At 41.9% G+C, this 13,378-nt stretch overlaps 2 protein-coding genes across 17 annotated transcripts in view; one reads left to right on the top strand and one right to left on the bottom strand.

Annotated features, from left to right (window-relative positions):
- The window catches only part of SYNRG (synergin gamma), a 100,300-nt gene extending 91,840 nt beyond the window's left edge, over positions 1–8,460 (top strand). For 6 of the 16 annotated variants that reach the window (XM_030881894.3, XM_060291199.2, XM_030881903.3 and 3 more), the window contains one exon: positions 1–8,457. In XM_030881894.3, the coding sequence (XP_030737754.2) occupies positions 1–132 (132 nt within the window). In that variant the 3' untranslated portion in view covers positions 133–8,457. The other 10 variants (XM_030881893.3, XM_030881901.3, XM_030881895.3 and 7 more) reach the window with 5 other exon arrangements.
- The window catches only part of DUSP14 (dual specificity phosphatase 14), a 25,966-nt gene continuing 16,798 nt past the window's right edge, over positions 4,211–13,378 (bottom strand). Inside the window, exons 2-3 of the mRNA XM_030881890.2 lie at positions 6,594–6,676; positions 4,211–5,519 (exon numbers count right to left, since the gene is read on the bottom strand). Coding sequence (XP_030737750.1) covers positions 4,831–5,427 — 597 coding nt within the window. The 5' untranslated portion in view covers positions 5,428–5,519; positions 6,594–6,676 and the 3' untranslated portion in view covers positions 4,211–4,830. The remainder of the gene's footprint in view (positions 5,520–6,593; positions 6,677–13,378) is intronic.

A 13,378-nucleotide genomic window follows, 5' to 3' on the forward strand; every position in this document is an offset into this window, starting at 1 on the left:
GCGTTCAACTCGGAAACGGACAGCTTCAAGCTGGCGTATGGAGGACACCAGTATCATGCCAGCTGTGCCAATTTCTGGATCAACTGTGTCGAACCAAAGCCTCCCGGCCTCATCCTGCCTGATTTGCTCTGAAATTCCTGAAAGCTCCTGTGGGAAGTACTGCCTGAGTTTATTTTCCATCACACCCCTTGGGGTGACAGGGACCAATAAACAGAATGCGAATGCTGCAGAGCTCCCCCCACCGCCATCAATCTACGTGAAGAAATCCTCAGGAGGTGGCGGGGGAGGAAGTGCTGCAGAAGTTCCCAGTCTTTCCCCCCAACGACCTTTGCCCCCAGGTTCCCACAGCCAGTCTTTGGTATTCGAGGTAAAACTGCTCTACCCAAACTGCACTGGAAGTTTGCTGACTTATCTCTAGTTCTCTTAAGATGTTTTAAAACATGGACCACAATTTTCTTTATCTAAGGAATATTTGCTGCTGCAGTATTGAAACTGTGAAGAATTGACATTTGAAGAAAAATAAATTATTGCTATAGGACTGGAGTTGGAAGGATGTTTTGATCCAGTGTTTGTGTGTATCTAGAACACTTACTGTTCTGTGAAGTAGAATGCATTTATCCGCATTTAGTTTAATATCTGAAATGAATAAAAAGGGGGAAATTGTGATTAAACTGGTATTCTTTTTATAGAAAAAAATCTGTTTCTCTCCATTGGACAATGACAGGTGGGTGAGGGCAGACTTACCAGCTTTACTGTCGCAACCGACCCAGTTCTCTACTCTTTTCGTTCATTTCTAAGACTGTCAACTTATAAGAAAACTTTCTCAAAACATGCCTGGGAACTTTGCAGTGAGAAGAATGTTCATTTTGACAGAGGCCTGAACCTCAGTGTATCGGGGTGAATATCGTTGCCCTTAGGCGCCTTCAGTGAAAGCCTTGTTTTACCTCACACACAGACTGTGAACGTGATACTTTTTTCAGATGAGATTTGGAAAGCCAGCTGAATGAAATCTCTTTGCAGAGGCCTCTAGCCAAATTTCCAGAAATGACTGCACAGGGACCAATACCGCAGTATCTCTGTGAGAGACGGGGAAATTAATTCAGGGTTAGAAGGTGGAGCTCCTGGCCTAGCAAGGAGAAAAGTAAGGTGTGTATTTGTGGTAGAGGCACATGACTTAGAAGCAAAGGCAGGAAACTGTTCAAAAACAGCACTGAATTTTAGAAGGAAAAGGCTTATGCTCTCTGGTATAGGGAATTTTCTTTGCCACTTAAAATGAATGCATAAAATCAGGGGGATAAAAGCCAAGTGGTTAAAGACTGTTATTCCTGGGAAGAACCCACCAAACTAGGACACGTTTCTCTCAATTGTTAATTACGTGCTTTACGAAGAGATTTTGAATCTTGGGTGTTTCACTTTGTATGGCTTAAGCTCTCTGACCTAGACTTAGTTTTTATTTGTAAACTGGAAGAGTTGGTTTTGTCTGTGTAATTGCTGCTTTACATAATTAATTAGATCGTTTTCCCTCCTGAGGACAAAACTGGAGGAAATTGTTTTGTTCCACCTTACTACCTCTTACTTCCATCCGCTCCAAGAAAGGTAGACATTTTCATTCCCGAGCTCCTGAAGAGGCTTCTGCTTCACCTGGCTGCGCGCCCGAGTGCACAGAGAACTGTTGATGAGGTAAATCTGTTTTTCTCATTTGCTCCAGATGATACCATGTCCAGCTACTAATGCCTGGGACAGCTGTCTCTGAATCGTTACCTTTGCCCTCCACAGAGCCAGTGGGTGTTAGTGACAACACAAGTGGGCTGGTTTCTAGCAGGTTTTGCCTGAGGCCTCTGGGTTCCACTTCAGCCTGTGCAGCACCTAGGGTTTCAACATGGCACCAGATTTCAAGCAGCCTTCTAAGTGGTCTCATACATTCCATGATAGACCATGATAAGAAAATCTACCTTCGCGACAAGAAGTGTCTCGCAGTTGGACAGAATTTACATTGCAGAGACATTTTTCGGACATGCTGTGTGGACTACTGTTCCGTCACAGTGGTCCATATTGATGACATTTCAAAAAGTATGCTCACCTGTTAACTAGATTGGCTTCCATTTCTAGATATATTCCAGAATGCCTCAGATAAAAGTCCTAAGTATAATTACTGCTGACCTTACCAAGTATGATAGGTTTAGTCACTCCATGGGAGGTGCCAGGGGAAAATACAGCAGACATCAATAAAAAGCCTTTGCTATAAAGAGTATTCACTACTTTCAGTATCTGTTTAGTACTGGAAATGTTTTATTAGATCCACCAGTAAAGATTTGGGGAGTGTGGAATACCGTTGCATTGATTTTCTTTATGCAGGTTTATTAAAATGTGTCAACACTGCATGCAGCTTCACCTCAGCGCTTGCTAGCCAAGAGCCCAGTGTCCTTGGAAACAGTAACCAAGGTTACTTACTTCCATATAGTGCATTGTGCAAGCTGCTTCACCCCCTTCTTGAGTGGCAGTTGGTAAGCAGTTTTGGTGTTGTATTTTGCCTTTAAATTTTTTATGGCTTAGTGTGTCATTTTTGTCTGGACATGCTTGAGGTAGAAGCAGCACAGGGTATATTAGGATATTATCCATGCTTTATTTTTCCTGTGGCTACTAGTTAGTTCATATAGGTTGCATATTTTAAATTATTTGAGTATCTTTTGTGTGCATATGCATAATTCTTCGCTGATTTACAGATGCCTTCGACTTGCCTTTTATTTAATGACTAGCGTGTTCTTAAGATTTGAAATTATAGGGCCTTTATGTTATAGAAATCTGAAATGTTTGCTCTGCACTGGGGATCACTACAAAATATCCTGTCACACCTTGGAGGTCACGTACCTTCCTTCGTGACCTTTAGCTAATAAACTCCAACATTTAGATTGGAAAGGTGTTAGGCTTCCCAAGTGCTAAGTTACATCCCAGTAGCGGCATTTGCCAGGATTTCTGCAGGAACTTTTTCTTAATTACCAAGAACATTCTCTTGCTGTGTACAATTTGAGTTTTGCACATTTATCCAGAGACTACCAGACTTACTAGAGTTTGCCTCCATACTGTAGAAGCCGTAGCCTCCACAGCCAGTTTGTTTTTTCTGATTGATTTTTGATCATGTGCTGCTGAGGCATTTATGGGGTGCTCTGATTTCCCATAGAAACTATTAATTTCATTTTAATTTTCCCTTCTAGGCAGTAATGGTGCATGCTTATAAAAGTGGACAAAGTGTATAAAATAAGAAAAGGTGGAATTTAGAGGGAAACCATTGCCACAAACCAGGTAAAATCTGGAGGATATAATGTATAGAAATATGTGGCTACTGGCATTATATGTAGGGCTTCTTGCCAAAAAGACTGAAAATCTAGGAAATTTTTCTACAGATAAGCAAGGAAATGAAGTAAAACAAAGCCGTTGCTGGGACAAGCCGCTCCCCTATAAAAGCAAGGAGCAACCTGCTAACAAACACCCAGTGGTTTCCCAGGAGCGTGCAATAGAGAAGAGCTAATAGAAACTTCTACCAAGTCCCATCCAGTTTCTGGGGGCTTCCCTGGTGGCGCAGTGGTTAAGAATCCGCCTGCCAATGCAGGGGACACGTGTTCAAGCCTTGGTCCGGGAAGATCCCACATGCCGGAGAGCAACTAAGCCCATGTGCCACAACTACTGAGCCTGCACTCCAGAGCCCATGTGCACAATGACTGAAGCCCACATGCCTAGAGCCCGTGCTCCGCAACAAGAGAAGCCACCGCAATGAGAAGCCTGTGCTCCGCAACGAAGAGCAGCCCCCACTGGCCACAACTAGAGAAAGCCTGCGCGCAGCAACGAAGACTCAGTGCAGCCAAAAATAAATACGTTTTTAAAGTTTATAAAAAAACAAAAAAAGTTTCTTTGATGGAGGACTCACTGCTTTGGTGCCCTCCAGTTCCCAAGAGACAACTGAAAACTGTACCTTTTATTAGAGTGTACACTGTGCTGTTTTCTACTGTTCCAACACTGTGAGTGAGGTTAATACCTGCCCATCTGCAAGGATGGGCAGTGCTGACATGATTCAAGGGGGATGTCTGATTTAAGGAGCATTCATAATTATCACAGGAGCCGTATTTTAATAGCTGTTGGAGAGCATCTTTCTTCCCTCATCCACACACATACACACACACACACCCTGAAATTCTTATCAGTAAAAATTCCAATATGTTAAGCAGATATATTTATTAAAAATAATGCTAATATAGTCCTGGGGCACACTGATTCCAACAGAGTGTTTGCAGATTCCATTATAATTAACAGCTAAATAATAAAGGCTTGTTTTTTAACTTACAGAGTCACTAAATAATAGGAGGAAAGGAAAGAGGGCTGATCCAGTAGAGACTGACACTGGTATCAATGTTCCCTAAGCATTTGTTTGGTCGGCAGCCTTGGGCAAAGCGTGTATCTAAAGGGTTAATCGGGGCCCAAAGTGATTTTTTGCACTGAGCTCCTCCCATGATGCCAAAAGGCATGGGATTGAGAATAGAGCAGAACCAGTTTATTAAACTGTTCAAATTGTTAAAAAGGATTAAAAGCCAGTTAAAGATTTTCATAAACACTATTCCAAAATGTTAGTTTTAAAAATGTCAGTAGCCATGTAAGCATTCCCCTTACGTTCCTCCCCTCCCTCCTTTCTCTCTTAAGATAGACATGAACACCCAGTGTAAAAAACACTTCAGGGAGAACCAAAAGTCAACCATTTGGAAAGAAAGGTGAAGAGGGGAGCAGACGCGTGCAGCAGATGCTGGTACTGCTCAAGGGGCTGCTGATGCAGGCTTTGGTGACTTATATCCCCCAGTAAGGCATCAGGTGTCGGGACTCCTTCTCGTAAACGTCTGGAACTATGCCATAAGGTGTCTGTACCATTTTAACTGTCGACTTCCCAAAGAGCTGGCGCTCGTAGTCTATCAGCTGCCTCCAGAAGCCCACGTTGGGCCTGATGACGGGCCTCCGGGCTTTCACCCAGGTGTACGCCTCCAGCAGGCACACGTTGTGGTATTTCATCAGGTATGCGATGCAGAGCGTGGCCGAGCGGCTGACCCCTGCAGCACAGTGCACCAAGGTGGCCCCGTGTTTCCTGCTCACGCTGTGGATCTTGTCAGCCACGGTGTCAAAGTAGAGTCCAATGGGGGCATGAGGCATGTCAGCCAGAGGCACTTTAACATATTCAAACTGGGGCCAGTTGAAATTGGGGATCTCGATGGTAGCATTAACAATGCAGGTGATGCCACGAGCCTGGAGGAGGTGCCGGTTGGAGGCTATACTGCCTCTGCCCAGGAAGAGCGAGGAAGTGATTTGAGCAATGCCTCCTATGTCTCCCTCAGAAATCATCCGAGGGGCCATGAGAGTCCGTGGTAGCGTGCTGTGACCTCTGGAGCTCATGAAGACGCCAGCAGTCACACTTGCATCATTGGAAGTAAGACCAGAGTGTTTTGTTTTCCTCCACCAAGGAACTGGAAATTACAGTCACTTTCCTGCAAAATACAGGTATATATCAGTACTTTAAATGCTACTGATTCATCACAGCCTTCTGCAGTGTTTGTGGAATGGGAAGGTAAAAGGATTAGAAATGCTTATTTTCTATAATGTGTGCTTTCCAGGACGTAGACAAATCATTTTCATCGATTAACAGTTAGGAAAAGTAGTCTAAGATGCCAATATGCAAAACCAATGTAAAAGTCAGCACTCTGGTGATTTTTTTTTTTTTAAAGGCACTAAATAGAAAGTCATCCTATTTTAGGAAAAGTTAAAGACAGAAAGAAGCCCAACTACTCCCTGAACAACAACCTTGCAGGGTCTTGCTCTTATTGAAGGGAGTGGTGTTCCCTGGTAATCAGGAAGAAATCAGAACTTGTGATCCTTTCTGTGGCCATGTTCTTTCATATACTTCTCTTGCCTACCTCCACATCCATGATGGCCATATTCTCCTAAACCTAAATCTAGACATAGAGATCGTACATAGATTATACTTACAAAGTATAAAAACGATATCGCTTTAGGTAATACATCCAATGCATGGCCTTTGCAGACTAAAGAGATACTGAATTGGATCAGTTACAGAAAAGCCAGGACATATGGTCACCTTAGCCCTTTATAATTTAAAAAACAGCTAACTATCATATTTGTGACATTTGAATACCTGTGCTATGTCATTTCCGTGGAAACAATCCTAGGCAATTTGAAGGCCATGGTCTCAAAAATTCATTCGTCTAAGTTAATGAGCATTTTAGCTGACCTGACCCCGGGTGTGGCTAAATTACTTCACCTTCCTCAGCCAATTCTAAGCTCCAAGATGTATCCCACTGGCTTAAGATGTATTGGAATTAAAATTTAACATTTGAACATCTATATTTCATTAGTACAGTAGTTATTATAAAAGACATTCAATATTATATAATCTCTATGTAGTCTTTCATACCACTTTATAGTCTGTGCCCTCTGAGAAGTGTGCTTATCCCCACCCAGGGTACCGTAGGGATGCCCACGGTGATTTCAGTTAGACAGGAACATCCCCGGTTCCACAGACTGGTGATGTTGGGACTACTCACTTGAGGAGTCTGATTACTCTGGCGTCCTGCGTCTGCAAAGTCCTAAGTGAGTGAGTGCTGATGAGAGTGGATACAACTCAGATCTGCAGAAAGACAAAGAGGCAAGAATATGGTCAATCAGGAAGTTCAAAAGAATTCCTCCTGGGTTTTGTTTGTTTGTTTACGGTACGCGGGCCTCTCACTGCTGCGGCGCACAAGCTCCTGACGCGCAGGCTCAGCGGCCATGGCTCACGGGCCCAGCCAATCCACGGCACGCGGGATCCTCCCGGACCGGGGCACAAACCCGCAACCCGTGCATCGGCAGGCGGACTCTCAACCACTGCGCCACCAGGGAAACCCTCCTCCTGGGTTTTTACTACGAAATTGGGTTTGACTGGAATAAATCTAGGAAGTGGAAAGCATGTTAAATATATCTCCATGTGCCTTTAAAGAATGTGCCAGTAAGAAATATCAACCCAAGTCTCAGATTTCTGTTAATGACACACAACCCACGGTGTGAAAAATATTAAGTGCTGTTTTGGCCACAACCGAGATGAATTTGAGAGGAGATTCAGAGACTACAACATGCTGAAATGTAAGGCTCTGCTCAGGGGGCCAGCAAGAGATGCAGAGCAAGCTGGACTCTCTTCCCTGTGCCCACAGTCCACCTGGTAGTGTGGGACTGTTTGCAGCGTGCTAGATGCTACAGTGGGTGCAGCAGCCAGCCAGCTTTGTGAAGAGCCGTGCTGCAGAGGTGGCTGCAGCTCTGAACGTCAACTACAGGAGGTGCTGGTGGTGGACAGCAATTTGAAATTGCTTTCATTTTGTATTCTCTTCCAGGTTGGCCCTCTTATTTACTCATTTATGTAACGATATGAACACCAATCAGTATCATTAAAAATGTGTTCCTTCCCCAGTGGCATGCAAATCAATGAAGTTAGAACACACCCTCACAAAACATAACTCAAAATGGCTTAAAGACTTAAATATAAGACATGACACCATAAAACTCCTAGAAGAGAACACAGGCAAAAACATTCTCTGACATAAATTGTACCGCTGTTCTCTTAGGTCAGGCTCCCAAGGCAACAGAAATCAAACAAAACCATAAACAAAACAAAACGACAACCTACAGACTGGGAGGAAATATTTGCCAATGATGCCACTGACAAGGGCCTAATTTCCAGTATATACGAACGGCTTATACGACTCAACAACAAAAACACAACACAATTGAAAAATGGGCAGAAGACCTAAACAGACTGCTCCAAAGAAACACGGACAGCCCATAAGCACGTGAAAAGATGCACAACATCGCTAATCATTACAGAAATGCAAATCAAAACTACAATGAGGTACCACCTCACACCAGTCAGAATGGCCATCATCAAAAAGTCTACAAACAATAAATGCTGGAGAGGGTGTGGAGAAAAGGGAACCCTCCTGCACTGTTGGTGGGAATGTAAACTGGTGCAGCCACTGTGGAGAACAGTGTGGAGGTTCCTCAAAAAACTGGAAATAGAGTTGCCATATGATCCTGCAACCCCACTCCTGGGCATATACCCAGACAAAACTGTAATTTGAAAAGATACATGCACCCCTATGTTCATAGCAGCACTATTTACAATAGCCAAGACATGGAAACAGTCTAAATGCCTATCGACAGATGAATGCATAAAGATGCGATACATATATACAGTGGAATACTACTCAGCCATAAAAAAAGAATGAAGTAATGCTATTTGCAGCAACGTGGATGGATCTAGAGATTCTCATTCTAAGCGAAGTCAGAAAGAGAAAGACAAATACCATATGATATCACTTATATGTGGAATGTAAAATACGACACAAATGAGCATATCTACAAAACAGACTTACAGACATAGAGAACAGACTTGTGGTTGCCAAAGGGGGGTGGAGGGGAAGGATTGGGAGTTGGGGATTAGCAGATGCAAAGTATTATATACAGGATGGATAAACAATGAGGTCCTACTGTGTAGCACAGGGAGCTATATTCAATATCCTGTGATAAACCATAATGGAAAAGAATATATATAACTGAAAAAAGAAGTGTTCCTCCCCCGTATGTCCCTCTGCCTTTCCCTCGTAACCACTGCACTTAAATTTTCATTTTTTTACAGCTCTGTTGAGACACAGCTGACATACAATTTGATGTACAACTTGATGAGGTTTGACATATGTGTACACTCAAGACACCATGACCTCAAAATGATAAACATATCCGTCACCCCCAGAATTTCCTCATGCTCCTTTATAATTCATCCCTCCCTCACCCTCTAGCTCCATTCCCAAGCATCCACTGATCTGCTGTCACTACAGTTTACATTTTCTAGACTTTTATACAATGGAATCATACAATGTAGGGTTTTTCTGTTTGGTCTGGCTTTTCACTCAGCATAATTATTTTCACATTCATCCATGAAGCTGTGTCTATCAACAGGTCATTCCTTTTTTTTGCTGACTAGTATTCCATTGTGCAGATACAACATGGTTTATCTCTTCACCTATTGATGGAAATGGGTTGTTTCTAGTTTTAGACTAGTACAAGTAAAGTTGATGTAAACACTCATGTGTAAGTGTGCATATATGCCTTCCTTTCTCTTAGTTCAATACCTAGGAGTGGAAGGGCTGAGCCCTATGACGTGCATATTTAACATTTTTAAATAGTTTTTAAAAAATAGTTATAGCTTGCCACCTAAGAGGCAGGCTTCTAATTAAACACACATATAAGGGTCTACTGTAATCCTCTCCAGAGACCTCACAGGGCAGGCACTGTCTTTGTGCTGTCCCTCTGCTGTGTTCCAGAGCACCAGTGTTTCTCAGAGAGTAGCTTCTATGTGTGTCTGGTGCCCTGGCTTTTGTGGCTGCCACCCAGGGGACACCTCTTGATCACCTAGCTCTGGGGGCAAACACAGTTCTTGGCTGGCTACCAACCCTGGGGCACAACACAGCCAGCCAACTGAAACACACCCTCAGTCTTTCTGTGAAAGAGGCCTATTTGCTTTTCCTGGAGCTTCAGCCTAAGGGGCCAGCTTCTGCTTTGGCACACTCTGGGGACAGAAGCCAGTGGACGCCATCTGTGTGTTCACCCTCTGCCTCACTCCAAGTCTCTGGTATCTTCCAGAAAGGAACTTGTATGCTCATCTGGTATCCTGATTTTTGTCACTGCTGCCCAAGGGACACCTCCAGATCACCTGGCTCTGGCAGACAGTGGGACTTACTGCTAGTCATCCCACAAGACTGTATATTTACATACTTTAAAAGCTGGTGGCTGAGACCCTTCCCGATAGAATACTGACAGGTCTGGACCCACCTGCAACTACTGGAAGCCACTAAAAATAAAATAGTCTGGACAATCACAAAGGTTTGAGGGACAATCACAAAGGTTTGAGAGACAACCAAGATTAAGGCAGGGTTGAATGGTAAGATTCATCTGCTACACAAGGTCACTCCTCCAAGACTGGGAGAGGTGGCTCTTTTATCTAATGCACAGAAACCAACAGGGAGAGTCTAAAATTAAGATGAAAAAGTAGAGGAATATGCTCCAAATGAAAGAACAAGATAAAACCTCAGAAAAAGTCGTTAATGAAATGGAGATAAGTGATTGACCTGTTAAAAAGAGTTCAAAATCATGGTCATAAAGATGCTCACTTAACTCGAGAAAAGAATGGATGAACACAGAACTTCAACAAAGAGACAGAAAATATAAGGAAGTATGAAAAAAGTCACAGAGCTGAAAAATACACTAGAGGGGTTCAACAGCAGAGTAGATGACAGCATAAAAAGGATCAGTGAACCTGAACACAGGGCAGTAAAACTCAAACCACTGGAGCAGTAAAAAGAAAAAAGAATGAAAAAAAGTGAAGATTGCTTAAGGGACTTATGGGATAACATCAAGCAAACCAACATTTACATTATAGGGGTCTGAAAGAGAAGAAAGAGAGAGAGAAAAGGGATAAAAACGTCCCTGACCTAAGGAAGGAAACAGACATCCAGATCCAGGAAGCCCAGAGAGTTCCAAATAAACCAAACCCCAAAGATACCCACACCAAGACACAGTATAATTAAATTGTTCAAAGTAAAAACACAAGAGAATTTTAAAAGCCAGAAGAATACAACTAGTTATGTACAAGAGAACCCCCATAAGACTATCAGCAAGTTTTTCAGCAGAAACTTTGCAGGTCAGAAGGGAGTGGCATGATATATTCAAGGTGTTGAAAGAAAAAACTTCCAGACAAAAATACCAGCAAAGTTGTCATTCAGAATTTAAAGAGTTTTCCAGACAAGCAAAAGTTAAACTGGCCTTACAAGAATGAACGCAACTTTTTAAAGCTGAAAATAAAGGCCACTAATTAGTAACAGGAAAACATATGGAAGCATAAGTCTCACTGATAGAGGTAACTATAGTACACTTTAGAAAAATACAATGTAAAGGTGGTATGGATTAATTACTCATACAGCTAGTATGGAGATTAAAAGATATAGTAGTAAAAATATAATAATTAAGGGATATACAAGATAAAATGGTGTAAAATGTGACATAAAAAACAAAAATGTGGGGGATGGAGGAGTAAAAATGTTGTGCTTTAGAATGAGTTTAAACGTAGACTGTTATAAGTTGTTATGTGTAAGCCTCATGGTAATCACAAAGCAAAAACCTATAGCAGATTCACAAAAGATCTAAGAAGAAAACAATCTAAGCATACCACAAAGAAAATCATCAAACCACAAAGTAGCAGAGCAAGAGAAGAAGGGGGCAGAGGAATTACAAAACATCCAGAAAACAACCAAATGGCAGTCAATAATTACTTTAAATGTAAATGGACTAAATTCTGCAATCAAAAGACAGAAAGGGGCTGAATGTATTAAAAAATAAAAAAGACATGCTGCCTACCTCAGATGTAAGGATACACACACTCACTTCAGATGTAAGGACACACACAGACTGAAAATGAAAGGATGGAAAAAGATATTCCATGCAAATGAAAACCAAAAGAAAGCTGGGGTAGCTATACTTAGACAAAATAGACTTTAAAATAAAGAGACAAGGGCATTACATGATGATAAATGGGGTCAATCCAACAAGAGGATATAACAGTTGTAAATATTTATGCATCCGACATAGAAGCATCTAAATATATAAAGCAATATTGGGACTTCCCTGGAGGTCCAGTGGTTAAGACTCTGTGCTCCCAGTGCAGGGGGCATGGGTTTGATCCCTGGTCAGGGAACTAGGTTCCCACATGCTAAGATCCTGCATGCTGCACCACACAACCAAAATTTTAAAAAAGTAAATTAATTAAAGCAATACTAACAGACCTCAAGGGAGAAACAGACAACAGTACAATAATATGGGACTTTAATACCCCATTTTCATCAATGCATAGACCATCCAGACAGAATATCAGTAAGGACACATCAGCTTTAAACTACACATTAGACCGGGTAGACTTAACGCATATATACAGAGCACTTCATCCAAAAGCAAGAGAATACACATTCTTCTCAAGTGCACATGGAACAATCTCTAGGACATATATTAGGCCACAAAACAAGCCTTAATAAACTTAAGAAGATTGAAATCACATCAAGCATCTTTTCGAACCACAACAGTCTGAAGCTAGAAATCAATACAAGAAGAAAACAAAATTCACAAATAAGTGGAGATTAAACAACATGTTACTGAACAATCAATGGGTCAGAAAAGAAATCAAAAGAGAAATCAAAAAAATACCTGAGACAAATGAAATTGGAAATACAGCATACCAAAACTTATGGGATACAAGAAAAGCACTTCTAAGAGGGCAGTTCATAATGATAAATGCCTACACATCAAGAAACAAGGAAGATCTCAAATAAAGAACCTAACTTTAGGGACTTCCCTGGTAGCACAGTGGTTAAGAATCTGCCTGCCAGTGCAGGGGATACGGGTTCGACCCCTTGTCTGAGAAGATCCCACATGCCGTGGAGCAACTAAGCCTGTGTGCCACAACTACTGAGCCTGCACTCTACAGCCCTCGAGCCACAACTACTGAGCCCACACTCCACAACTACTGAAGCCCGTGCGCCTAGAGCCCGTGCTCTGCAACAAGAAACCACCACAATGAGAAACCCACACACAACGAAGAGTAGCCCCCGCTCACCGCAACTAGAGAAAGCCCACACACAGCAATGAAGACCCAACGCAGCCAAAAATAATTTTTTTTTAAAAAAAAAGAACCTAACTTTACACTTCAAGGAACTAGAAAAAGAACAAACAAAAACCCAAGTCAGTAAAAGGAAGGAAATAACAAAGATCAGAAGGAAAATAGAGACTAAAAAGACAACACTATAGAAAAGATCAATGAAACTAAGCGAAACTCTTTGAAAAGATAAAATTGGCAAACCTTTAGCTAGACTTAGACTCGAAAAAAAAAAAAAAGACAAGAGGACTCAAAATCAGAAGTGAAGGAAGAAATTTTTACAACTGATACTACAGAAATACGAAGGATCATAAGAGACTACTATTAACAATTACACACCAAGGGTGAATCATGAAGAAAAAGAAAATCTGAAAAGACCAATAACTAGGAAGAACACTGAATCCATAATCAAAAACCCCTCAACAAACAAAAGTACAGGACACAGTCAGCTTTTCTGGTGAATTCAACCAAACATTTAAATAATACATACTAGGGACTTCCCTGGTGGTCCAGTGGTTAAGACTCTGTGCTCCCAAGGCAGGGGGCCTGGGTTCAATCCCTGGTCTAGAACTAGATCCCATATTCCTCAGCTAAGAGCCCACA

This window comes from Globicephala melas, chromosome 20 (genome assembly GCF_963455315.2).
Source record: "Globicephala melas chromosome 20, mGloMel1.2, whole genome shotgun sequence".
NCBI lineage: Eukaryota > Metazoa > Chordata > Mammalia > Artiodactyla > Delphinidae > Globicephala > Globicephala melas.